The 25,271-nt window shown below is 41.5% G+C and overlaps 1 protein-coding gene across 1 annotated transcript; it reads left to right on the forward strand.

Annotated features, from left to right (window-relative positions):
* The first annotated feature begins 17,828 nt into the window (after positions 1–17,828).
* On the forward strand, positions 17,829–18,744 carry LOC101552630 (olfactory receptor 13). The gene is given in 2 exon segments (XM_012932657.2): positions 17,829–17,911; positions 17,913–18,744. Coding segments are annotated over 2 exon segments (909 nt in total). The 5' UTR covers positions 17,829–17,834.
* The last annotated feature ends 6,527 nt before the right edge of the window (positions 18,745–25,271 follow it).

Here is a 25,271-nt window from a genome sequence, read left to right on the forward strand (position 1 = left end):
TGTATGCGGTGCACCTGGATGTAGAAAGAAATAAAGCAGTAAAGATTCAGAATCCATACTTGGAACTTCAACAAGACACGACCTAAGACATTCCTAGCTTTGCGCACAGGAGGGCCAATCCTTCAGACACAGGAATGAGATTCCACAGCACCGCCAAGACACTTCCACCGCCCCAGCGCCGGAGAAAACCACACACTTTCCCAAAGGATGCTGAGAGGGTCCAACATGGGTGTGACTGGTGCTAAGTATAGGAGCATGAGTGCAGGGGACCATCTGGGCAACACAGAGACAGCAGTGGGAAAGAAAAATAGAGATACTGCAAAGATGCAGCGTTTCCCCTTATCCCAGTAAAGGGAAAATCAGAAGAGCTGAGGAACCCTTCACCAGCTGTCCAGATCTTTATCTAGTGCTCTCCACTATGATATTCCCCCAGCTACCGTGGTTTCTAGGGGTCCTGAGGGATATCAATAGCAGGCAAATCGCCAAAGCTCTGATCTAGACTCCACAATGGAATGATGAGGGGACCACGTTCAAGATACAAGACCTCCCCCCACAGCGAGTTGCCCATGGCAGTAGCTGGCCCCCTTCTGCCCTTCCTTTACTCACTTGAGCCAAAAATGGGTCTATTTGCCTGCTGTGCTTAAGGCAGTCAGACACAATAAGAGCAATCTATAAAGCCATAGTACTACCTGCTGGAAAGGTAAAAGATAAGCAGTTCTGTTTTTTTATGACTAGTGGTAGTAGTATTTTTGGTCTGGGGCTATTTGTTTTGGAGGTGCTCAGGGCCATTTATGGTTCTGCACTCAGAAATCAGCCCCTGGAGGGGCGCAGGGGACCATAATGGATGCCAGGATGGAACCTGGGGCCTGCCACATGCAAGGAAAGAGTGATAACCTGCTGTATTGTCACTCTAGCCCAAGAAGCTCTGAAATAATACTTTTTAGTTGAATCACCATGAGATACAGTTACAAGGTTGTTAATAATTGGGTTTCAGTCATACAATGTTCAAATAAGCAGCCCTTCACCAGTGTACACTTCCCACCACCAATGTCCCCAGTTCCCTCCTGCCACCTTCCCCACCTGCCCCTACCACCCCCGCCCCAGTCTGCCTCTGTGGCGGGCAGTTTTCTTCTTTCTCTCTCACTGTCTCTCTTCCCTTCTAGGCATTATGGTTTGCTATATGGGTATGAACGGTTTTCATGTATCTCCTACTTTCAGCGCTCAGTTCTTGTACAGAGTGATCATTTCCAACTATCATTGTCTTACTGGTCCTTCATCTATCCTAACTGCCCTCTGCCTGTCCTTCCTTCCACTTCTGACAATAAATATTTTAAAATAAAGTATTTTATAGATAATCAGAGAGTCTCTTGCCCGCACACCTGGCTGTCTTCTCCAGGGCCCCTCAGAGGGGATGGGCTCCAGCTTCCCTCCCCACCCCGAGCAGAGCTCCCGGAGGCAGAAGACCACCAGAACCTAGCTACAGCCATGCTCAAGGCTCCTCTCCACACGTTCAGACAGGCCTGACGCATGAAGGTACGGGGAGAGGAACCCAGGTGTGTGTAATTCCATCAACGGTCAGCACCCAGAAACTTAAAAGCAAGCTCCCAGAAGCGCACGGCGGCAAAGCCGCAAAGATATCTTGTAGCCTACTTCTCCCTCTGGGAGAAACTGGCAAGCTTCTGAGAGTTTCCTGCCCACATGGGACAGCCTTGCAAGCTTCCCATGGTGTATTCATATGCTAAAGCCAGTAACAAGCTGGATCTCATTCCCCTGACCCTGAAAGAGCCCCCAGTGCGACATCACTGGGAGGGCCGAGCAGAGAGAGACTTCTAAGATCTCAGGGATAGGACGAACAGAGAGGTTACTGAGCCCGCTCGAGAAATCGACGATTAATGGTGATTTCGTGATTCGTGATTCATGATAAATAATCAGATCTATAAAAAATTGACAAAAAAATGGCCATAAAGAATAATATAGTTAAAGTTGATATAAAGTTTATGAATTATTCTACACCAAAACATCAGACTATACTTTAGGAAATGTAAATTCAAATGTTCATGAAATATATTCCGTGATCGATATTGGAACAGAACACAGTTTTCTACACATTTGTAAAAATTGAAATTATGTGAGCACCTCTTTGGATCAGAACGGTATGAAAATATATATCAACAAAAGAGTCAAGAGCCAGGAAAACCGCAAATATGTGGAAACTAAACATGTTTCTGAAAGGTCAGCTGATCAACAAATGATTCATTTGAATAAAATATAAGAATACTGAAGCCAAAAAACACAGAGGTAGCTACCAAATATTATGGATGGGGCAAAACTAATAGAGGAAAGTTTAAGTTTATGACAGCACATGCCTTTATCAAAGAACAAACGTCATAAATTTACACATAAAAGAATTAGAAAAAGAACAAAAACCAAAGTTTGTCTACAAAGGGAAAAGAAATTATTAAAATAAAATAATCAATGTGAAATAAAAGGCTAAGAAAATCCTAGAAAAGATCAATATAACAACAAATTGATTCCTTGAAAATATTTCTTTAAATGACTAATTTTCAGTTAGAATTATCTTAAAGAAATAGAGGGGATCAGAGAGCTAGCTCGATGAGATGAGTACATGCTCATAAATGCAAATTATACGTAAATATATGGTCAAGCTACATTCAGTAGTGTACTGAAGAGATATCCATACATCACGACTAGAGAAGTTTGTTTTAGGAATGCAATTATGGCTCGATATCTATCATATGTGATATACCATAATTTAAAAATAAAGGATAAAAGTTATATGACCAATTCAACATATTCAGAAAGGTATTTGACAAAATTCAATGAACATTTTTATGGTAACAGCTTTGACTTATACTCAACTATGAAAAGTCAAAAGTTTTCTCTTAAATCAGGAAAAATTCAAGTAGACCAGTATCCTTACTTTTATTCAACAAAATATCAAAAAATGTCACCCATGAAAATCCTAAGGATGCCATCTAAAAATTTAGAACAAATAAACTCGATAAACTGATAGAGTAAAAAAATTAATGTACAAACACTGAAGTTAATGACATTTCTGAACACTAGCAATTGTATCACTGTATCACTGTCGTGCCGTTGCTCATCAATTTGCTCGAGCAGGCACCAGTAATGTCTCATTTGTCCCTGTCACATTCAGGGTCAGGGGAACGAGGCTCATTATTGTTATTGTTTTGGGCCTATCGAATACGCCATGGGTAGCTCGCCAGGCTCTGCTGTGTAAGATTCTGCATCACTCTCTTCTGGGAGCTTTGTTTTATAGTCTCTGGATCTTGGCTGTTTATGAGATTACATGGCGCCAGGGGCAGTTTGTGGGTGTGGCTGCCAAGCTACTGGAAATCTCGGGACCCAGATGGAGAAGGCCCAGTCCTGATTCAAGCAGGCTAGGAGATCTCAGCCACGGGTCCCTCATACCTGGATTCCTCTGTCTGTTCCTTCATGGGTGAGGCTCGTCCGAGCGGGTGGAGAGGGGCCTTGACCATGGCTGTGGCTGGGTTCTGGAGTCTTTTGGCTGACGGGACTCTGCTTGGGGTGGGGAGGGAAACTCAACCCACCCCCCACCGAGGTGCCCTGGTGAAGACAGCCTGGCACGGGGGCAGGAGCAATAAATTATTTAAATGAGAAGTTAATAAAATTGTATTATAATAAATTGCATCAAAAAGAATAAAGTACATAAGAATAAATTTCATCAAAGAGAAATGAAAATTAAAACCAACACAAGATACATCTCACAATAGTAAGCAATATTATTACCAAAATGTCAACACTAATGAGAATATGAAGTAAAGGGACATTTATGCTTTCTTGGCAGTAATATAAATTTGTCCATTGACCCTGAAAATTGTCCATTTCTCCACCCCCAAATTAAAATTAACTACTGTATTATTGAGCAGTTCCACCTCTTGATATTTATCTGTAGAAAATGAAAACATTAATATAAAAATATATATAAACCTCTATGCTCAGTGAAGTACTACTTACAAAAACCAAAGTGTGAGAAAAAATTTTGTGTGAGCAAGATAAATAAACCTTTAGGGTATCATGTTAAGTGAAATAACTCAGAAAATTATAAATTCCATAAAATTTTCTTATACTCAGAATATTGAAAATAAGACACCGATATAGAGGACATATGGATGTTTGCCAGAGGGATTGACAGTGCATGCTGTCAGTTATAAAATATAGTTAATATAACAAATCATTAAAATAAAAAATTGAAGTATAGGAGGAATAAGAGGTGAAGAGGGAAGAAGGGGAAAAAACAGAACAGGATAAAGTAGAAGAGGTAGAGAAGAAAGATGGAGAGGAGAAAAAGGAGAGGGGGAAATATTCTAATATTCATGCACTGATGCCTTTACATAATTGGAGCACATGTCTGTGTTTTTAAAAATAACCATCGTTTTCACAATGGACAGGGATAGTCAGAACACAGGAAACAGGCTGAAAATTGATACGAGATTTTTAAGGCTTAGGACACAACCCCAACAGGGCAGGTATCTGACTTAGGAGGGGCACAGCCAACAGTGCTCAGGGTTTACTCCAAGGATTGCTTTCACGATGCCGGGGACCATGCCAGGCTAAAGACTGAATCTGGAGATCCTAAATGAAAGAATGCACGCCTGTCTCTTGCGCTACATCTCTGGAGCCGGGCGTCTCACTTTTCAATGTGTAAATTGTATATTGACTGCTCTATTGGTATTCCTAATCCTTCTCTGTCTAGTATAACCTGAGAACAACTCAAGCAGAAAATATCTCTGCCCTCCTGGGAGAGATGCTGCTTTCTCAGGAAAGCTTCCCCTGAGAAAATTCCCTGGCCATTCCCAACTGAAATAGACTCTTTCAGGAGCTCCTTCAAAATAAGGATTTTCCACTGGTAGCCCTGCGTTAGTGGTCTTTGTCCCTGAAAACCGTCTGTTAGGTACTTTCTTTAATAAGTCTCACTGGGACACCTTGCTCTCTCTTAGGGCCCCCAATGAACCTCCTTAATCAGCGTTTACGTGCTTAGATTCTTACTTGAAATGATTTCCAAGGTACTTTTCTCCCATTTCTACTGTAACACGGGGGACCCTAAACACAGCGGAACAAGCTCAGTTACAGAGGTTAAGTTAGGAGCTTATTCGTTGTCACACACATTTTGCTTCCCTAACCATCTGGAGATGTGGAACTAGGGTAGTACTGAGATTCACGTGATTCAAATAATGGTGAGCACTCAGAAATTCTGAGTGATAGTATCTCAAAGGCATGCCTAGTGGCTGTTTTTCTTAGTTGTCTCCTGCTGTGAACAAGAGTAAAAATAAGACACAGTAATTGCTGGGACCCTCCTTCCCTACGAATCTGTCCTCCACTTACAATGAGCCCTCAAGAGGTCCTGAACCCATTAGACAATAAAACCTCCTTTTCTGCAGTTTCTGCCTCATTTTATATGAGGAAAAGAATGAGGGTTCTGCCCAAAGAAGCTTCCAGCAGGCTGCACAGCACCAATCTACAAGGGCTATCCATCCTCTTCTAAGATGCTGGAGTCCAAATGCAGCTCACAAGTTGCCTTGTTTTTTTTTTCAACCATTCATTCATTCTCTTACTCCTGTAGCATCTAGTCTTTGATGCTTATCACTCTTACACTATTGTTCTTTGTTAAGCATAGGCATCACAATCCACAAATGTGCACCAGTCATTATTAAACTGTGAGGATGGTTTTGAGTAAAGGTCACACTAACTTAATTGAGAACATTGTTGACACATGACATAACTGTACAGAAAGAATTGGTTGATTTTATTTTATAGAATGAAGAAATGGCTACATAAAATGAATAACACAAATGTTGATGCTATGGAAAACAATGAGAAAGGTATTTCTGTTTGATCCTGTTGGGTTCTGGGATAATTTTCATAATCTAGAGAAAATGGGATATGATATGGAATGATTTTACATCTCAGGAAACCTAATATTAGTTCTGTCTCAGCAACAAAACCACAGTCTATAATCTTTGCTGCAGAAAAGCACTTCTTCTATTACCTAGAACATGAAGAAAAAAAGCCACCCACACAAAAGTTACTCAATCATACTTTTAGATGTAAGACTTTCCCCAACCTGTAAGAGGGGTGTGTGTGTGTGTGTGTGTGTGTGTGTGTGTGTGTGTGAGTGTGTGTGCATATGTGTATATTTGCTAAAAATAAATTACAAAAGGGCCGTTCAATGGCTCTCTCTCTCCGCTGCTTGCGTTTGGTGGTCTCGGGCCACTTCCCCCACCCTGGGGAGGCCGATGGCGATGGGTGTGTTGGTGTGTCTGTTGTAGTTTATTCCCTTCCCATCCCCATTCTCCTCTGACTCTCCTCCTGCTTCTTTCTCCCTCATGCTACTTCATCCTCCTTCTCGATCCCCTTTCAATCTCCTTCTGGCTCTGGATTTCCCAGCCCCCTCTTGCAGCCTAGTTAAATCCCAAAGCAATGAGGGGTTGGGCTTACGCACAGGTGTGGTCATACAATCAATAGAGGTAAAGTCTTTCCCTCAGGGGATGCTGCTTCTAGAACAGATTCTCATTCAGCAGCAGGACCCGCCCAAGAGCGGAATCCCATGGGTGTGTTTCTCCTCTCCTTGTCCAACAAACATACAAACATTCATAATACTAATCCTTTTGTATGGACACAGTAAGAGATACATTAAGCTTATAGGATTGCTCTTCTGGGGTCATCTTGATCTCAGACTACAGTGCTCAGGCCAGATTAGTCTTTCCTAACCCTAGCAGGGTCCTAATCTCATCGTTACTTTTGGATCATCATAGCATTTGTCCATGACCATGCTCTCAACTTATTAGTTGAGTATCGTGGTGCTTTGGCCTGGCCCATTTCAACACCAGGGTAGCTCACAGCTTCCCCTGGGTCCATTCAGTCCCTCATCAGGACCCTGCTTTTGGGATGCTAGGAACTAAGGGCAACTGAGGCTTAAATCGAGAAAGCAGATGCCCAGCGTGCGGATTGTTTGAAGACAATTTACTACCAAGTTCTGTCATCCCATTGCTCATCCATGTGCTCAAGTGGGCACCAGTAATGTCTCCATAGTGAGACTTGTTGTTACTGTTTTTGGCATATCGAATACACCATGGGTAGCTTGCCAGGCTCTGCTGTGTGGGCAGGATAGTCTCGGTAGCTTGCCGGGCTCTCGGAAAGGGACGGAGGAATCAACCTGGGTCGGCTGCGTGCAAGGCAAATGCCCTACCCACTGTGCTATCACTCCAGCCCAAAGTATAGTAATATAGAAATAAAAATAGTAGGGAACATAGACCTGCCAGCTCTCCCAGTGCCTTGAGCAAAGGAGGGGGAGGGGTCCCTTGCAGAGACCCCGACAGCTGTGCAGCCTCCTCCTGTAGAGCCCTCCGCTCTGTTCTCCCAGGGCGTGCCGGGGGGATGATGCTTCCTGCAGGGGACCCAACACGCCTCCCAGTCCCTGCGCCCTCTCTCTCCTGCCAGTCCCCCTGCCCTCCTGGCACTCCAGGGGGCCTCCAGCCCAAGCCCAGTGTCCAGCTGGGTTTGGTGGGTTTGGACCCTGACGTCTATATGGACTTGTCTGGACACTGAACTCAGCCCTCCCGGAGTCCAGAGATGGAAGATCCTGAGGACTGTTCTCTTGGCTCCGAAATGTGGGGGGATGACAGGAAGGAACCCCCAAGGCACAGCGAGTCCTGCAACTGCCTGTGGAGTAGAAGACTCGCACTCCTCACCCCAATTTTTCAGGCTACCCAGCCTCTGAAGAGTAGGGGTGCTGAAGATAAGTGGCATATTCCCAGGGCTGTGTCGCGCGCCGCTTCGTCCAGCGAAGAAACACGCAACTCGGAGATCCTTTTGGCTGCGATTTATTTAGGAACTTTCTCATGCGTTGGAGAAGAAATCAGGAAAGGGGACGTGGAGTAAGGCAGAAAAAGGGACGCATGAGGGAGAACCCACTAGCTAGGTGACCTCCCCCCTTATATACCTCTCGCTGCCTGCTTATGCCCACGTGTCCGCATCTGATAGGTTAGTAACAGCTTATGGGCGTGGCAAGACATCCTGTTTCCTTATTAGGAGTTGTTTTCGAAGCACACAGGTGTTGATTACAAAGAGCGCTACAAAGCATGGTCCCATGGTGGCTCTCCACAGGGCTGGACCAATAGGACAGCAGAGAGGGTGTTTGTCTTGCACCTAGGCAATCGGGGTTCGATGCCCAGCATCCTGCAGGGTCCCCTGAGCACTGCCAGGAGTGATTCAGGACTAACCCTTGAGCATCCCTAAGGGTGATGTCTGAATGCAGAGCCAGGAGGAACCCTGGAGCATCACCAGGTGTGGGCCCCAAACTAAAATAAAATCACATTAAAAATTACACATTCTCTCTTGGCTCTGTGGCTTGGAAGCCGGCCTCACATGCTGGGGGAAAAGGCAGCTCAGATAGAGAAGGGAAGACCAAGTAAAATGTGGTTGGAGACCACGCGCGGGAAGGGAGATGCGTGCTGAAAGTAGAGTAGAGACTGAACACGATGGCCACTCAATACCCCTATTGCAAACCACAGCACCCAATAGGAGAGAGAGAACAAAAGGGAATGCCCTGCCACAGTGGCAGGGTGGGGTCGGGGAGATGGGATTGGGGGTGGGAGGGATGCTGGGTTTATTGGTGGTGGAGAATGGGCACTGGTGAAGGGATGGGTTCTCGAACATTGTATGTGGGAAACACGAGCACGAAAATGTATAAATCTGTAACTGTACCCTCACAGTGATTCACTAATTAAAAAATAAATATATTTTTTAAAAATTACACATTCCCTCCCTCTACACCTGCCCATGGAAGGCTCCAGGATGGTGGACGTCTGGACAGGAAGACCTGAGTGAGTGGGCAGAGGCTGGATTTGCACTCAGTCCTGGGCACAGCTGCCAAGAAATTCATCTTCAAGAACCGCAGGCAGGAACCTGAGTGAGAGCACAGCAGGAAGGCTGCTGGCCTTGCACACGGCTGATCCAGGTTCCATCCCCCGCACCCCACCTGGTTCCCCGAGCCCCTCCAGAGTACAGAGCAGGTACAGAGTAAGCCCTGAGCATCTCTGGGTATGGCCCCAAATCTAATTACCGGGCTGGGAGGGGCAGGGCAGAGAATAACAATTGATTTAAGGGAGGCTGCAGGGGGGAGCAAGCTTGGGGTGCATGGGCTGGAGAAAAATAGCTGCCTCTGTGAGGCGCGCCCCCTCCCGGGAAGCCCCTAGCAGGGGTGCGGGGAGCTGCGGCCAGCACACAGAGCTGGGCCGTCCAGCAAGATCTCGTCTGTATATCTAAGAGCAACTGCTTCCAGAACGGCCCTGGGGACAAAACCCTATTGCGAGGCACCTGCCAGCCGGACAGCCCCTTCCCCCACCCCAAAACTGTCGTGGCATTGACCCTCCAGGGTGGCTGAAGCGGGTGGCTGACGAGGGTACATGTGGGTTCGGGGCAGGCCACCCCCCATACACACATATACATGGGGGGGTGGAGGGGGGCTTCACAGGATGGGACCCCCAACCCACTGAGTCAGGCATCCCAGCTCAGCCCCCCTTCACTCTCCTGCTGGGGTTCACAGCTAGACAGAGTTGAGTTAGAAGGTCTTGGACCTGAGAGCAAGTCTGGTGATGTCCAGACTGGACGTCCATCTGGCCACCAGGTTGTCGGGGAGGGGGGCTCCTAGCTGACTTCTGTGTCTGAGGACCCGGCAAGTCATGGGTTCAGCCCCTTTGTTCACTTTTTGTTGGGGGGGCCACGCCCAGCAGTGCTCAGGGCTCCCAGGTTACAAAAGCAGAATATGAGCTGTCTTCCTTTGTCCCCACAGAAAGGACACTGCTTTAGAGTGAACTATTCAAAAGACATAAGGAGAGGAGAAAGGCAACATTTCACTCATACGTATAAAATCATAGATTTCTGAGGACTCTGACCTTACAGGTTAACAGAGTCTGATTAGCGGGAAAAGGTGATAGACCGGTTGGGGAAGAGACCATAGAGAGGAGTTTACAGATAATCACAGTGGAATGGAAGTGCCTTAGGAGCACTGTGATAAACCTGAGCTCCCTGTGGCAAGGGAAACAGGACATAACAATGTTATCCTAAAATGTTTAGAGCTACATTCCAATAAACACAGAGGAATGGAGGTGATTCAGGAGCACTGTGATGGGTATTACCCGAAAAACCTAAGCTCCTTGTAGCAAGGGAAAAAGGGCAAACCAATGTTATCCTACACATATGCTTGTATTTTTGTGATGGGCTTGGTTTGAGGTGGTAGAAGAACTAAAGAAATGGGAAGAAGTGTCACCTCTTCGGTTTTTAATATAATTATTACCATTTTTCACTCTTTTAGGTCCCTAATATATGTTCAATTGATTGCATACTTTCCCAACAAAAACATGAGTAGACCAGAAGCAATATATTTCACAAATACTTTAATACCATAGAGATGTAAGTCATATTATTGATGTTATTATAAATCACAAATCATGAATCACAAAATCTCATTGATTGTCGATTTCTCGAGTGGGCTCAGTAACTTCTCCATTCATCCTATCCCTGAGATTTTATTTTATTTTTTATTTTTTTTTATTAATGAGTCACCGTGAGAGTGCAGTTACAGAGTTTGATGCCTGTGTTACAGTCATACAATACTCAAGTGCCCATCCCTCAACCAGTGCCCATTCTCCTCCATCGATGGCCCCAGGGTCCCTCCCTCCACTCCCCCCGTGCTATCCGCCCCCCCTCTCCGCGCCCCCTGCCCCCGTGACAGGGAATTCCTTAGTGTTCTCTCTCTCCTTTTGGGTGTTGTGGTTTGAATGGAGATACTGGGTAGCTATCCTGTTCAATCTATAGTCTGTTTAGAAGCCTCTCTCCACTCGGCCTTCCCAAGGATGCCGCACTGGAGGCTCTCTCAGGGTCAGGGGAATGGGATCCAGCTTGTTACTGGATTTAGCATATGAATATACCATGGGAAGCTTACAAGGCTGTCCCATGTGGGCAGGAAACTCTCAGTAGCTTGCTAGTTTCTCCCAGAGGGAGAAGTAGGTTATAAGATATTGCGAGGCTGTTGATGGGATTACACATACCTGGGTTCTTCTGCCAGTACCTTCATGCGTGAGGCTTGTCCGAACGTGTGGAGAGGGGCCTTGAGCATGGCTGTGGCTAGGTTCTGGTGGTCTTCGTCGCTGGGAGCTCTGCTCGAGGCGGGGAGGGAAGCTGGAGCCCATCCCCTCCGAGGGGCCCCAGGGAAGATAGCCAGGCATGCAGGCAAGAGACTCTCTTGCTCAAACAGAAGTGTGTGTTATTATAAAGAACTTACAAAATTGGTATTCCGAGGATAATGGGCAATAAGAAGGATGATTTTTCAGAGACTACTGTGCACTAATGTGAACAATTCTTATTTGAGGCCATGCTTGGCTAATCCATGTAATCACAAACTATCAAAGAAGTACTTGGGGGTGATAGTAATTGATGCCAGTTATTGAATATTCACTGTGTAGCACTAATATGTTCAGTGTATAATATGTATTGTCTCAATCTTCATAACCTCGCAAAATGGGCACCATAATTGCTTTTATTTTTATAACAATAAACCAGTATTTGGTTTTGTTAACAGCAAGATTCAAAATCCTACATAGAGTAAATTCACGTCAAATCTCTATGTTCTGCTCTTTAATTGTGTGGTACAGTGCCTATTATTTTTTCTTATTGGTTTTCTTGTTTATTGCTTGAGAATATGTTTCAGATAAAATGAGTTATTGTTTCTTGCATTTAATCAAACTGATTAGTAGTTAGTAACAAATATTTATTGAAAACCTAAAGTTTTTTAGTACTTGGCCAAATATACATTTTTAATCAATGCTAAGTAAAAAATATTTCTTTAAGCTAAGAGTATAATTTAATTACAAGTCTTTTTACAATGCTTGGTCAAATATATTTTTAAATCAATGCTAACTGAAAAACATTTCTTTAATCTAAGAACAAAGTTTAATAACAAGTTTTGATTAAATAAATGCCAAAGTACAGCTAGTATAGGACATCATGATTTACAGAGATTATCTCCATATTCCCAGACAGATACTATTGCTATCAAGTACTTTCCAAGGTTGGTTGTAAGACAGTTAACCTAAATTTAGACTTCCTTTAGACTCAAAATCCCCTTTTAAATCATTCTATCTTCAAAAGTATTAATGTGTTAGAAATATTACAAAAAGCATTTGGAATGTTGAAAAGAGAGATTTTGAATGTGGGAAGTAATAGTAAGTTTGAAATTCTTTTTTTTTTAATTGAAATGTAGAGAGAATTTCACAAAGGATACACAGGAAAGAAAGAGAAGAATTAGATTCATATCACACAGAAACAGAGAGAGAAGAGATAGGACCATCAAGAGAGATAGAGTTCAAGAAAAATTACCATGAACAAAGAGGTACATTATATAATGATTAGGAACAATTCTCCAAAAAGCTATAATAATTCTAAAAAATCTCTGTCTTTCTGATTCATTTCACTTAGCATGATACACGAGACTAACACCCAAGAACAGTGGAGACGAGGACCAGGAAGATTATTCCACAGTTGGAAGCCTGCTTTATGAGCTGGGGGAGAAGGCAGCTGGAATAGAGGAGGGATCACTAAGTCAATGATGATAGGAGAGATCACTCGGGATGAGAGATGTGTGCTTAAAGTAGATAAAAGACTGGGCATGATGGCATCTCATTATCTGTATTGCAAACCATAATACCCATAAGTAGAGCAAGAGTAGAGGGAAATTGTCTGCCATAGAGGCAGAGGGAGGGATGGGAGGACGGGGGTGGGGAGGGGAGGAAAGGATACTGAGGACATTGGTGGTGGAAAATGTACCCTGGTGGAGGGATGCGTGTTCGATCATTGTATGACTGAAACTCAAACATGAAAGTTTTGTAACTATCTCACAGTGATTCGATAAAAAAAAATTTAAATATATGCGTCTAAGAACAGGGGATCAAAATGCATGAGGCAAAGTTGAGGAACTGAAATGAGAAATAGATTATCATACTATTATAAATGGAGAGTTTAACTTCCCTCTATCAGAAATGTACAAATCTAACAAACACAAAAACAAAATTACAGTTGATCACAACATACCATAAATGAACTGGGCATGATGGATTTCTATAATGGAAGTCATTCAACAACAGCAACATACACATTCTTCTCAAGCTCACATGAAACACTCACAAAGATAAACCATTAGCCATAAAACACACCCAAACAAATTTTAAAAGATGCAAATCATAAGATGTTTGCATCTAGATCACAGTGGAATTAAGCAGAAAGCAATAACTGAAAGATAACTAGAAAATGCACTTTGAGATTAGGCAACATCTTTCTAAATTATTACTGGGTTAAGAAAGAAATCTCAAGAGGAAATTTCAAAATGTGTAGAACCAAAAGAAAAGCAGAAGTATTCTAGTAAGTGCACTAGTTATAGCAAATATTCCTTACAACTTGGAGGTAAACCATCCAGGACTTCGGTTGAACTGATGATTTTAAAATAGCTTTTCCTTCAGCAATGCTGGGTGACTCATGCCCACACCATTTAAAAAGAAGTTGTCAGTGCGTCTCAAATTTTAATTTTTAAAACAAAGGGGCCCTTCTTGTATGAACAAGTTTGTTCATCTGTTAAGAAATGCTTTCAAGGGGTTGGAATGATAGTACAGCGGGTAGGGCATTTCCTGGAATCCCATGCGGTTTCTGAGCACTGCCAGGAGTAATTCTAAGTACAGAACTAAGACTAACTCCTGAGCATTTGGGGGCATGGCCCCCTACAAAACAAAACAGAAAAACATCAAATTCATTTTTTCAAATGGGTTCAAACTTAGATATTTACTGTGAAACTGTGGAGGTGCTGGATAATTAGTCATCAAACCATTTGACAATTAAGATTGGTAAGTAATGCCTACTTCTAACATGCATACTTGAAAGCATAAAACAGCACTTGAATGTTACACTTGAAGCTGGGACATGTTCAACTTCTTCCTTGTTCTTTCTTCTTTCACTTTTTCCAGATCTTTAACAAATTTAATCCGTTTGTGTCCAGACAAGATGCTTTAATATCATGCAAAAGAAAACAAAATACAGTGGTGAGGGGAATCGAAGTGCCTTTCACAGCTTAAACATTTTGGAGATTCTAAAGTTCTGCTTATCAAATTTTAGACAATTTTCTTTTTTTGTCCTTAATAGAATATGATTAGACTAGGTAAGATTTAAGCCAGAAACTCTGGATCCAGTCTAGTGATGGTCCAAAAGTTTGATATTTAGGCATTCATTCTTTCATGTGTATTCATTTATTCACTTGTTTGCTCGATAGACATTTACTAAGTGCCAAGTTACAAAAATGAGTGCACTTATTCCTAGAAATTAAGGAATGCATCAGGATATGATCCTACAAAAGAAATCAGGCATTTGACCCATATGGCAACTGCCCTGAAACAATAATTTAATATATTCCTTGGATTTTCCTTCCTCTTACCTTTCCCTTAGGCTTTCCAAGAAATTTGGACTTTGTAAATAGTGCTTTGTTTTCCTTTATGTAATCGTTTTAGGAGTGAAAAGAGGCAAAAAGAAAGTGTATAAAGAAATTAAAGTTTTATAAGATGGAGAACCAAACATGCTGTTACAATTAATTTTTTTTTTTTGGTTTTTCAACTATATTTTACAGATTGTCCTAAAACAGTGTTCAGGTGTGTGTGGGGGGGGTTGGGGGAGAATAAGTCCTGATTATGTGTCAGTTCATAGCACAGTTGCTCAATTCAGTTGGGTATGGATAATATTATGATTTATTGAAAATGTCTATTTTAAAAAGTTATTCGTTAGGCCAGAGAGATAGTACAGTGAGTATGGTGCTTGCCTTGCACTTGACCAAGCTGGCTTCCATCTCCAGCACCCCATATGGTCCCCTGAGCACCCCTGGCAGTGATACCTACACATAAAAGCGGGAGTAAGCCCTGAACATCACCAAGTGTGGCCCCCAAACAAAACAAAGAAGTTATTTGTTACTTCTAGGAAGGGGTCCTGTCGGAATTTTCTTCAAGATTCTCGTTTGCTGCTCAGAAAAGCTTTTTGAGCTTTTGTACTTGCTTTGTGATACTTTGTATCACAATAATTCTCATTTTGTAGCACCAGCTTTGGATATTCTGTCCACTATGTGCAATCCTCTGCTGTATGATATTATCCAAACTCAAAAAAGTACCATTAAAATACCTTATTGTTAAAAATCAGCAAGAACTTTGCTTCTCTGAACCTCCCTTCTTTGTCAGCGTGTCTGCAGAGAAGACAAAGTAATACTTCCTGATTGAAGGATAAGCCTGGGATGAGGATCGAGGGCCAATGGGCGCTACAAAGTAATTACTAATCAGCTATACATTGGCCAAGAGGTTGCGCTCTGGGATCATCAAACCAGACTTGCCAGCCAGAGCTGACGAGTGCTGATGAGCACTGGGTCTCCCAAATGCTCACCTTGCCTCTTCCCCGGCCTTTCTCGAGCAAATTCAAGTCAAAAACCTCAGTCATAGCTGGAGTCTCCCCTCCCTGATTCTTTGAGAGGAACCTGTAGCACCTTGAGCGGAGTTTGGGGTGCACTCGGAGCTCCCCAGTTAGGTTTCCTCAGTGCCCATTTTCCCTCCTCCAGCTCCTCTTACCCATGTATTGGGGGACAGTTTTTCCCCAATGTGCCCAGACACGTTGCACACTGGGTCCAGGCAGACACAGGGCGAAGGATGACGGGTGCATGTAGAATCCCCTCTGGGAGACAGCTGATGGCTGCTCGATTTATTGCCAAATACACACATATTTTATAGAGGATCACCCCCGACCATCCTCGGCACAAGAGAATGATCCAATCAGAGGAAGTTTAGCATGACTGACCCATCACTTTTCCAACTCGCCTTTGCCTGGGCCCAATCCCAGTTAGGGCTAAGAATACTGCAGTTAGGAATGACTTGCTAAGTGTAGGTGACAATTCTTGGGGGACTGGGTGAGACTCAAGGCTGAATACCTGGGGCTTGTCAAATGCACCCAGCACTCCCCACTGGGTCACTATGTGGGGACAGATCGTATCTGCTATGCAGGGACAGATCTATCTGCTCCGGCACCTGTTGTCATGCTCCACACCCATGAAGAGTAGTTTGAAAGTTTTCAATCTCTATAATGGAGTGTAGTTTCTCTTACTCCTGAGTTCTCCAAGGACCACTTCCTTGCCAAGCGGGACCAAGGCCATACTAAAGAAGTATCCCTCCTTACAGCAAAACTGGAGAAGCTTTTTCTTCAGTGGCAACCATTCCGAGTTCAGTCGTTCACCCTTGGGTCAGTTGTCTTTCGGCTAGGAAAGACTCAAAGTCTTTTCACCAAGAACAACCCAGGAGCCAGACAAAATGCATATGGAAGTTCATACCTAGGAATAAGAATTTATCCAAGGGGCTAGAGAGATAGTATCTGAGTAGAATACTTTCCTTGTAAGCAGCAAATCCAGATTTGATATCAAGGCTCCTCTTATGTCCCCTGAGCACTGACAAGTGTACCTCCACCCAAATTATCCAAGTTCTTAACTAGCTAACAATGACTTGGCATATTGCCAGTGCATCAAAGGCTCAACTATCTTGCTTCTCAACTATTGCAGAGCAATCTGCAAAATAACAAATAAACTAAATTAATTCTCTATCTTTATTTTTAATTAATTATAAATAAAGTATTTAGAAATGCCCATTTTGCTGAAATTGACAACTTTTTAATCAATAAGCATTTCCTATGTTGTGCTTTTAAATTTTTTCACACATAGTATATGATAAAATACTAAGTTACTGAGAAAGGATCTCCAACACACTGTCTTTCCAGGTCCTTATGATTTTGATTGACACTTGGATTTCTTATTTGAAAAGGAGTAGAGATGGGGTTGCTTATGAATAATGCAAGTGGAATTTGAAATGCCTTCATCTGTATTCACACACATGCCAGCCTTCAACTCAGGGCACGTATGTCAGGCTTCATACCCGTATATATCCCTGCACACAAATTCTAGACTCACCGTGGATGAACAGTGAGCAACCCAAATTGCTTATCAATTGTGGGTGAGTATTCGTCACCCCCTGTGAAGTGGAGCCAGTAGAATCCCTTTGTGGCACAACTTCTGATGTTCTTTCTGGTGGTCTAAGCAATCACATTGTCATAAAATCGCTTTTCATCTTTCAGCTCCTCCTGTTTTCATGTAAGATGCTCTGGAAGACAAAGGCTGGTTCTGTTGCTCAAAGCCACTCCGCTGATGGCTCTATTTTACTAGATTTTACTAGCTTTACTAGTAATAATAGATTTTACTCTATTTTACTAGTTTTTCGATCAAGAAGCTACTGTAAACATCTAGGAATTACATCTCTTGCCTAGAACTACTCTAATTCCCCAACTTAGAATTCTTCCACTACTTGTGATTTCCACACTTCAAGAATTCTCTGAGCAAATTTGACATATTCAGCTCCAAGACTATCTCTTCTACGTGATTATTTTTTATTTTTTCTTTTATTTTGATAATTTCTCATCAGAACTGGCAATGTTTTTAAGTAATCTATTACTGGTGGTACATCCTCTTTCTTTAAAAGAAACTTCAGATTAAGTGAATACCATAATGTGTAACTGGACTGTTAATCTTAGGAGTTAATTTTAAATTGGCTACATGGATCAAATGATTTCTAGGTATTGTTTTTCTCTAAATGATGTCCGAAGATATTCATGTTATATTCTTCAGAGTTACATGGGGTGGGAGGTGGGGGAATCAGACAATGGTTACAGAGTTCATTCTGCTCGGATTTCTCATTGGTCCAAGAATTAAGATGCTTCTGTTTGGGATTTTTGTGCTTTGCCTTGACTGTACTGGGGAAGGGGGTCATCCTGGGGCTCATCTCCCTGGACTCCAGACTGCACACCCCCATGTACTTCTTCCTGTCCCACCTGGCCTTCATGGACATCGCCTACGCCTGCAACACGGTGCCCCAGATGCTGGTCAACCTCCTGGATCCAGCCACGCCCATCTCCTTTGCTGGCTGCCTCACGCAGACTTTCCTTATTTTGGCCTTTGCTCTCACTGAATGTCTCCTCCTGGTGGTGATGTCCTATGACCGGTTCGTGGCCATCTGCCACCCCCTCCGCTACTCCGTCATCATGAGCTGGAGGGTGTGTAACATCCTGGCAGTGGCCTCCTGGACCTTTGGAGTCCTTTTATCCTTGGTTCACCTAGTGTTACTGCTCCCCTTACCCTTCTGTAGATCTCAGAAAATCAATCACTTTTTCTGTGAAATTATGGCTGTCCTCAAACTTGCCTGTGCAGACACGCATGTCAACAAGATCATGGTGTTGGCTGGAGCAACTTCCGTGCTGGTCGGACCCTTTTCCTTCATTGTAATCTCATACACGTGCATCCTCTGTGCCATCCTTAGGATACAGTCAGGGGAGGGTCAGAGGAAAGCCTTCTCCACCTGCTCCTCGCACCTCTGTGTGGTCGGACTCTTTTATGGGACCGCCATCATCATGTATGTGGGGCCCAGATATGGGAACCCAAAGGAGCAAAAGAAATATCTACTCTTGTTTCACAGTCTTTTCAATCCCATGCTCAATCCTCTCATCTATAGTCTTAGGAACTCTGAAGTGAAGAACGCCTTGAAGCGTGTTCTGGGGAGAGAGAGTGCTTCATGAGAGCATGATGGTCTCATGGCTGATCGTGACCTAAGAAAACATTATCTCCATAGACTCCAAATTGAAAGCAGCATGAGAATGATCTGAAATATTTATTTAAAAGAGATCTGTCACCTTTTCCACTTCTGGAGAAGCCTGTGTTCTCTCTCACAAATATTCCTCTCTTTCTTACCTCTCTCTCTGTTTTTTTCATATAAACTATTTTGCTTCACTGAACAATAATAAAAATACAATAGAGCTATCTTCAGGGACACATTAATATCACTGACTTCATAAACATGAACATACTTTGGAAATATCTTCAGATATCAATAGCAAGGAAGATGGTAGATGGACCAGGATTTAGAAGACAAGAATCTGGAAAATTATCCTAAATAGCACCCTCAGCAAACTCTGGTTCCTACCCCCTATCTTCAAAAATATTTTAGGCAAATACTGTATTCTCAAAAGGATAACTAAATGATGATCAATTAAGGTTGAGAATTATTATATTTTTTAGATACCTCATTTTAGGATTCACAATCCCTTTGTGTTGTGAAAATTATAAAACTTACTGTGGTAAAAATAATTGTATCCCAACATCTGTTTCCAGATGCATTTGATATATGTTTATCATGCAGGGAACTGTAAGAAATTCTTGATCTTTATTGACTCATCATAAATACTTCGGTAATGTTCTCCTCAAACAAAACGATTTATTTCTACAAGGGGAATTTCTGAAAAGGATGCAAATCTAAACACAAGACGCTAAATCATCTATGAAAATCTTAACTTTCTTGAGTGCAGAAGGCCAATACCACTGATCCTACTCTCACAGAATAATCTGATCTCTGATCAGCATTTTTACATATATTTCAAAGGATGACCTTGTTCAAGTTCACAATCTTCTAACCCTGACATGAAAAATCACTCTGTATATATTTTCCTGTTTATGATTTCATGACACAAATCTATTTATTTTCTGCCTTGGCCTTTAAAGGGAAAGCCACCTTTCTCTGGGAAACCAAAAAGACTTTTCTAAATCCACAACCAGCTTACTGTATAATCCTTTAAAAGATTTCTCAATTGGTGCATTTGAAAAATAGAGGTATAGGAGAGGCTCTATAAAGTCATGTTCACAGGACTATGTACAAGATGAATGAAGTAGACTTTAAAAAAGGAAATGAATGCAAAATACAATGTCCGAGTTTTGTAGGCAGGTAGATAGGGGGAGGCCCTGTACAATGACAAAGATCAGCAAAAGTTCTGGGAGGAAAATTCCAAGGCTGACCCACACTGTGGATATGATAAGACCTTGAGCAGCGGATCCTGAGGGTATTGGACCCCTCCCCATGAAGAAAATTTCTTGAATACTCCAACTTGAGTGATTCAGCCCAGAGAAGAATCCAGAACGTTCCAGACCAAGATATCCCAAGGAGAGCCCATAAAAGCTAACCCAAAAGCGCATTCCAAGTCTTTCTTGGCCCTTGGAGAAGCCCGCGATCTCTCTTGAGCGGTTACTCTCTTTCTCTTTCACCCTTTCTCCCTCCACACCTTAAACCCTCCAAATAAAATCTGTTTTGCTTCTCTGCTTGTCTACTCCTGAAATTCTTTTCTGAGAGCAAGACAAGAACCCCGAAAACCCTGGGTAAGGCCTGGGACTAGTCTCTCCTTTCCTGCAAAGAGCAAATTCTTGCCCCAGCCTGAGACCGTGGCTCCCCGAGAAATCAGGTGCCTGGCAGGACAAGCCGACTTCAGGTGTGGCCTGAAGGCCACCTGGTGGGGCTGGTGGAAGGGGGTGGGGCTCAGGTGCTGAGCAGGGGCTCATGGCAGACTTTACCAGTCCTAGTCTTTCCAGGGGCACCCTGTTGGCAGAGGCTAAGTGGGAGAAAGTGACCATCTTTCTCTCCTCACGACTCACGTGAGTCACCCGTGGGGCCCACCAACATCACAAGGACTACTTAATCTTTTGGATACTAAGAAGGGAAAGAACTAAGAGGAAAATGCATGATTTACTAATCTGTAGTTGTATTTTCAATTAATATATCTCAAGTGATACATTTAAAAACAGAGATTTACTGATGCTTTGCGTAGAATACTGCATATGTTACTGTGATTTTTATTTTTAAAAAATGTGTTAAGTGAAGTTCCCATGAATTTGAAAAGATTTGGTTTTCTAATGATTTTTTTAATGTTGTGCCAAGTTTTTCTGTGGCTAAAAAAATCAATAAAGTGATATTAGCTCCTCTTGCCTACTCCTGGAAAATAAAATTTGTTTTATAATGATTTAAAACAGTCATCTCATCTCATTGGAAAGCAATAGACTTGGAGGTAAGTTAGAAATTTTAAAAATATAAGAATATTTTTATTATAACAAACCCTGGAGTCATTTTTTCTGGAGGGGGAGGTACCATCAGATCATCGTGAAACAGCGTGAATTAGTTTTAGGAACAGGGGATTAAGAGGAACTACATAACTGCACTAAAAGTATTTGATAGTATTGAACAAGTGTAATTTCAATCAAAATATTAAAGTTCTTATTTATGGGATTAATGTTTAGTCATTAATAGTCTTAGGCTTACTTGAGCCAGGAGGGAAAAGAATACAAAGTTCTATGCGAGTCCCGGTAGTCAGTTTGTTAAATTATCATTTGAGTGTCAGTGTTTCTCTCGTGCTGCCTTTACTTCTTATGGCCACTGTGGAGTCCTGGGAGTATCCTGTGGCCCAGTGCATCCTGGGTACGAAAGCAGAGATCTGGACGTCTTAGTTGCATGTCTCCCTAGAGAGGGCCATGAGGAGGTCCATAACCTCATAGAATGTTAACCACAGACGCATTAATGAAAGATTTTCTAACCTGAGCATTGCAAGGAGCAGCCCTGAGCACCACAGTGTATAGCCCAACCCTCTCCCCAAAGAAAAGCAAAACAGAAGCTGGCATTGCATTCTTTGTACCATAAAATGTTATACTTCACAAAGAAAAAAAAGAATCACAATGGCAAAAAAAACAACTTCTCTTCAAAACAGCTATCCAGGTTTAAAATCCCAATTTATTGGATAGGTCCAGAACCACTTTTCTTTCAGTTAATCTGATCATGATTGAGAAAATTGACTGTAATCAATAACAAGATTATCATGAGTTACCCAGATACCAATTTCAAACTTTGTAATGAAAGAGTTAAGTGTTTCTTCATGAAAAGAAGTTCCTACACTCATTCTCCAAGGTGTCCCAGTTCAGTTAAAAAATAAGTAGAAGTGGTGAATTAAATTATATTCATTATATATAAATATATATGAACCCAGAATTATAAAAATTAAAATTAATGATGAGCTTTCTAAATTTCAGTGGGTAAATTCTTTAAAAGTAACTCACAATTGTCATAAGATCTCAAATATATATATCAACAGAAGTTTCTATGTCTTAAGTTGTGTTTAGTAAGTTTTTACAAATTCAACCTCTTTATTTTCCCATTTTTCAAGATACAACTGAAATGTCAAGTTTTTCACCATTAAACATAAAGTTATACCACTTAAACAAAATAATTCTATGCTGCATCTATTATTGCCTTTTAAGAGTTTCTGACATATTTTCATTATTGATTTGTATAACCATTTTAGTAATCAAAAGATATTTTGAAAACTGATTTTTGAGATTATTTACTTGGAAGATGTTCAAGTGATTAAGCATTGATTTTTTTTATTCTTCAGTGGAAATTATATACAAATTATAGTGAACCTTGCTATAATCATAAATTATAAACATAGGATTAAATGAGACCAGTGATTACAGAAAACATCTAATGCTGTGTTAAGAATGTGTTGAAATGTCATATTCCTTTGTATGCACTTATGTTTTGTAAGTTTATTGAGCCACTTTCAGAAGTTGTTCCCAATTTAAAAGCTGTATTATGTGGCCAGAGAGCTAGCTCAAAGGGCTGGAAGACATGCTTTGCATACCGGAACCTCTACAGAGAAGCAGAGAAAATTAGTTCCCAGAGGCACTTTGCTCTCTCATTGGAACTATTAATGCACCTCATGCTTCCATAACCAGCATCTCCATGTGGACCTTCATTTCTTACTTGGAATTATTTCCAGGAAAATTTCTTTCCACTTCTGCTGCAACACAGAGACCCAGAACCCCATGGGGAGAAGTTCGATGACATAGGCTAATGCCTGAGTTTATTCGTTCTTCCATGTAATTCTGTTCCCTGATAGGCTCAGCTGAACCATCTGGAGATTTGGAACTGGGGCAGTTCTGGCATTCCTGTAGTTTAAATAGTGCTGAATACTCAGGAGTTCCATCGAGTGATGCTGTCTTGGACGTATTCTCTGTGCCTGTCTGTTTTCTGATTGCGTGTCCCGCTGTGGATGAGAGAAGTAGGCATAGTAGATTACTGTGTCCCTCCTTCCCAGTGACGGAGCACACACTCTACACTTCACACTCCTCTCCCTTCGGTAAGCCACAAGAGCTACCAGGTCCCCAAGAGAATAAAGTCTCAGGAAGGTAAGTGAGGGCTCTGCATTTCCCACAGAAGCTTCCAGAAGGCTGGACACCAATAGCCTGCAAGTCCCATTCTAGATGATTGAGTTCACATATAGGTGCTCACCAGATTGACTTACTTTTTTCTTTTTACCCTTAGTTCTTTCTCTACCCTGTTATGGGTAATCTATCTTTAGGTATTTGGGAAAGAGAAATAGATTTAAAACATGTATGTACATGATTTATATTCTATGAGTGATGTAAAGAGAAGATTAAAAGTATAGTTCATAGACAAGTATAAAAAGTGTATAAAGTTTGGTTAATTTTTTGTTCTTGGTAAGGACAAATCCATGTGATAACAATTTTCTTGGAACTGATGACACTTTTTTTTATAAAGTATGAAATTTCTACATTATGCTTTAAGTGTAATAGGTGATGTAATTTTCCTAGAACAAGAACATTATGACAGGTTACATTAGAGAGGGATGTCACTTCCCTCAACTACAGTTTTCTTCCATTTTAAGAAAATTGACATATTTGCTATCCTATAATTTAGGCACTTAATTGTTAATAAACTTAATCAGCATGATTCATACTAAACCTATAACAACATATTTATCACAATTTAATATGAAGCAAAATTAATTATTAACCCCTATCTCATATTTCCTTTGCATTAAATGTAGCATTAAGCACAATATGAGGTGGCTAGGATACTTCCTCAATAAATGTCAAAAAAGTACTCAATAAATGTCTAAGTGTCTGTTTGGAGGGTAAGTCAGTATAGTGGGGATGGAAAAATTATAAAAAATGAGACCCACAGATTAGGTGATTATTTGGTAATGTAGGAGGAGAGAATGACAGTTAATTTTACTTTAAATTTTCTTTTCATAGAAATTTTATATGCAATGTATTTTTTGAATTTTTTGAATTTATTTAAAAATTTTTTATTAGAGAATCGCTGTGATGTACAGTTACCAATTTATGAACTTTTGTGTTTACATTTCACTCATACAGTGATCGATTACCCATCCCTCCACCAGTGCCCATTCACCTCCACCAATGATCCCAATATGCCTCTCCTTCTCTGATGCGCATTTCAGTCAAATCATCACAAAGCTCCGAACTCTCTAGCTACTTAACTCTATGCTTTAGCCCCCAGCTCTTAGAGAGAACTCAGTAGTAAGATTAATAATTAGAAAACGTTCAGATTCTTGAACGTATTGTGGTTAGACTCTGACAAGTCTTCTGAATGGTCCACAACAGTTGGAATAGCTGGAAGATGGATATATCCCATCAAACCATATCTCCTCAGACAGCTTTCCGAAGTCCTGCTGTATAAGCACGCCATCCACATGATGGATAGACTTTCAGCTCTCTTGCTGGCAAGCAATCTGCTCATTTCAGCTGAACTTTGACTTACCCATCATCAGAATTTTAAAATTCTGCTTTACCTATGACCACTATGGGTCTGATTTTTAAAATTACAGATTCAATAAGTACAGCTGTTTTGTCTATATGGAGAAATTATTTTCTTCTTGGATATTTACTTTAGAATTTTAGTTGCCTATTCACCAAGTAACAAATTATCAGTTTTAAAATATTAAAATTGTACATGCATAAAATAATATCTATCAAATATCTCTCAATTTGGAATTGAGATGCTTCTAATATTAAAATTTCCTCTCACTTCACATGATTTCATAAGAAATAATCTGTTGTTTTTTTTAACCAATATGTTCATAGGACTGGAGCATTAGCACTGGCGGTAGGGCATTTGCCTTGCATGCAGTCCACCCGGGTTCGATTTCTTCGTCCCTCTTGGAGAGCCCAGCAAGTATCCCGCCCTAATGGCAGAGACTGGCAAGCTACCCGTGGAGTATTCGATATGCCCAAAACAGTAACAACAAGTCTCACATTGGAGACGTTACTGGTGCCTGCTCGAGCAAATCGATGAACAACAGGATGACAGTGCTACAGTGCTACAGTTTATATATTTTATTAAGAGGAAAATTAAAAAAGAAGTAGATCCAAGTTTTTTTCTTAAAGCAGTCCTTCAGTTATTCCTTTG

The sequence above is a fragment of the Sorex araneus genome, chromosome 1 (assembly GCF_027595985.1).
Source record: "Sorex araneus isolate mSorAra2 chromosome 1, mSorAra2.pri, whole genome shotgun sequence".
In the NCBI taxonomy this organism is placed as follows: Eukaryota; Metazoa; Chordata; class Mammalia; order Eulipotyphla; family Soricidae; genus Sorex; species Sorex araneus.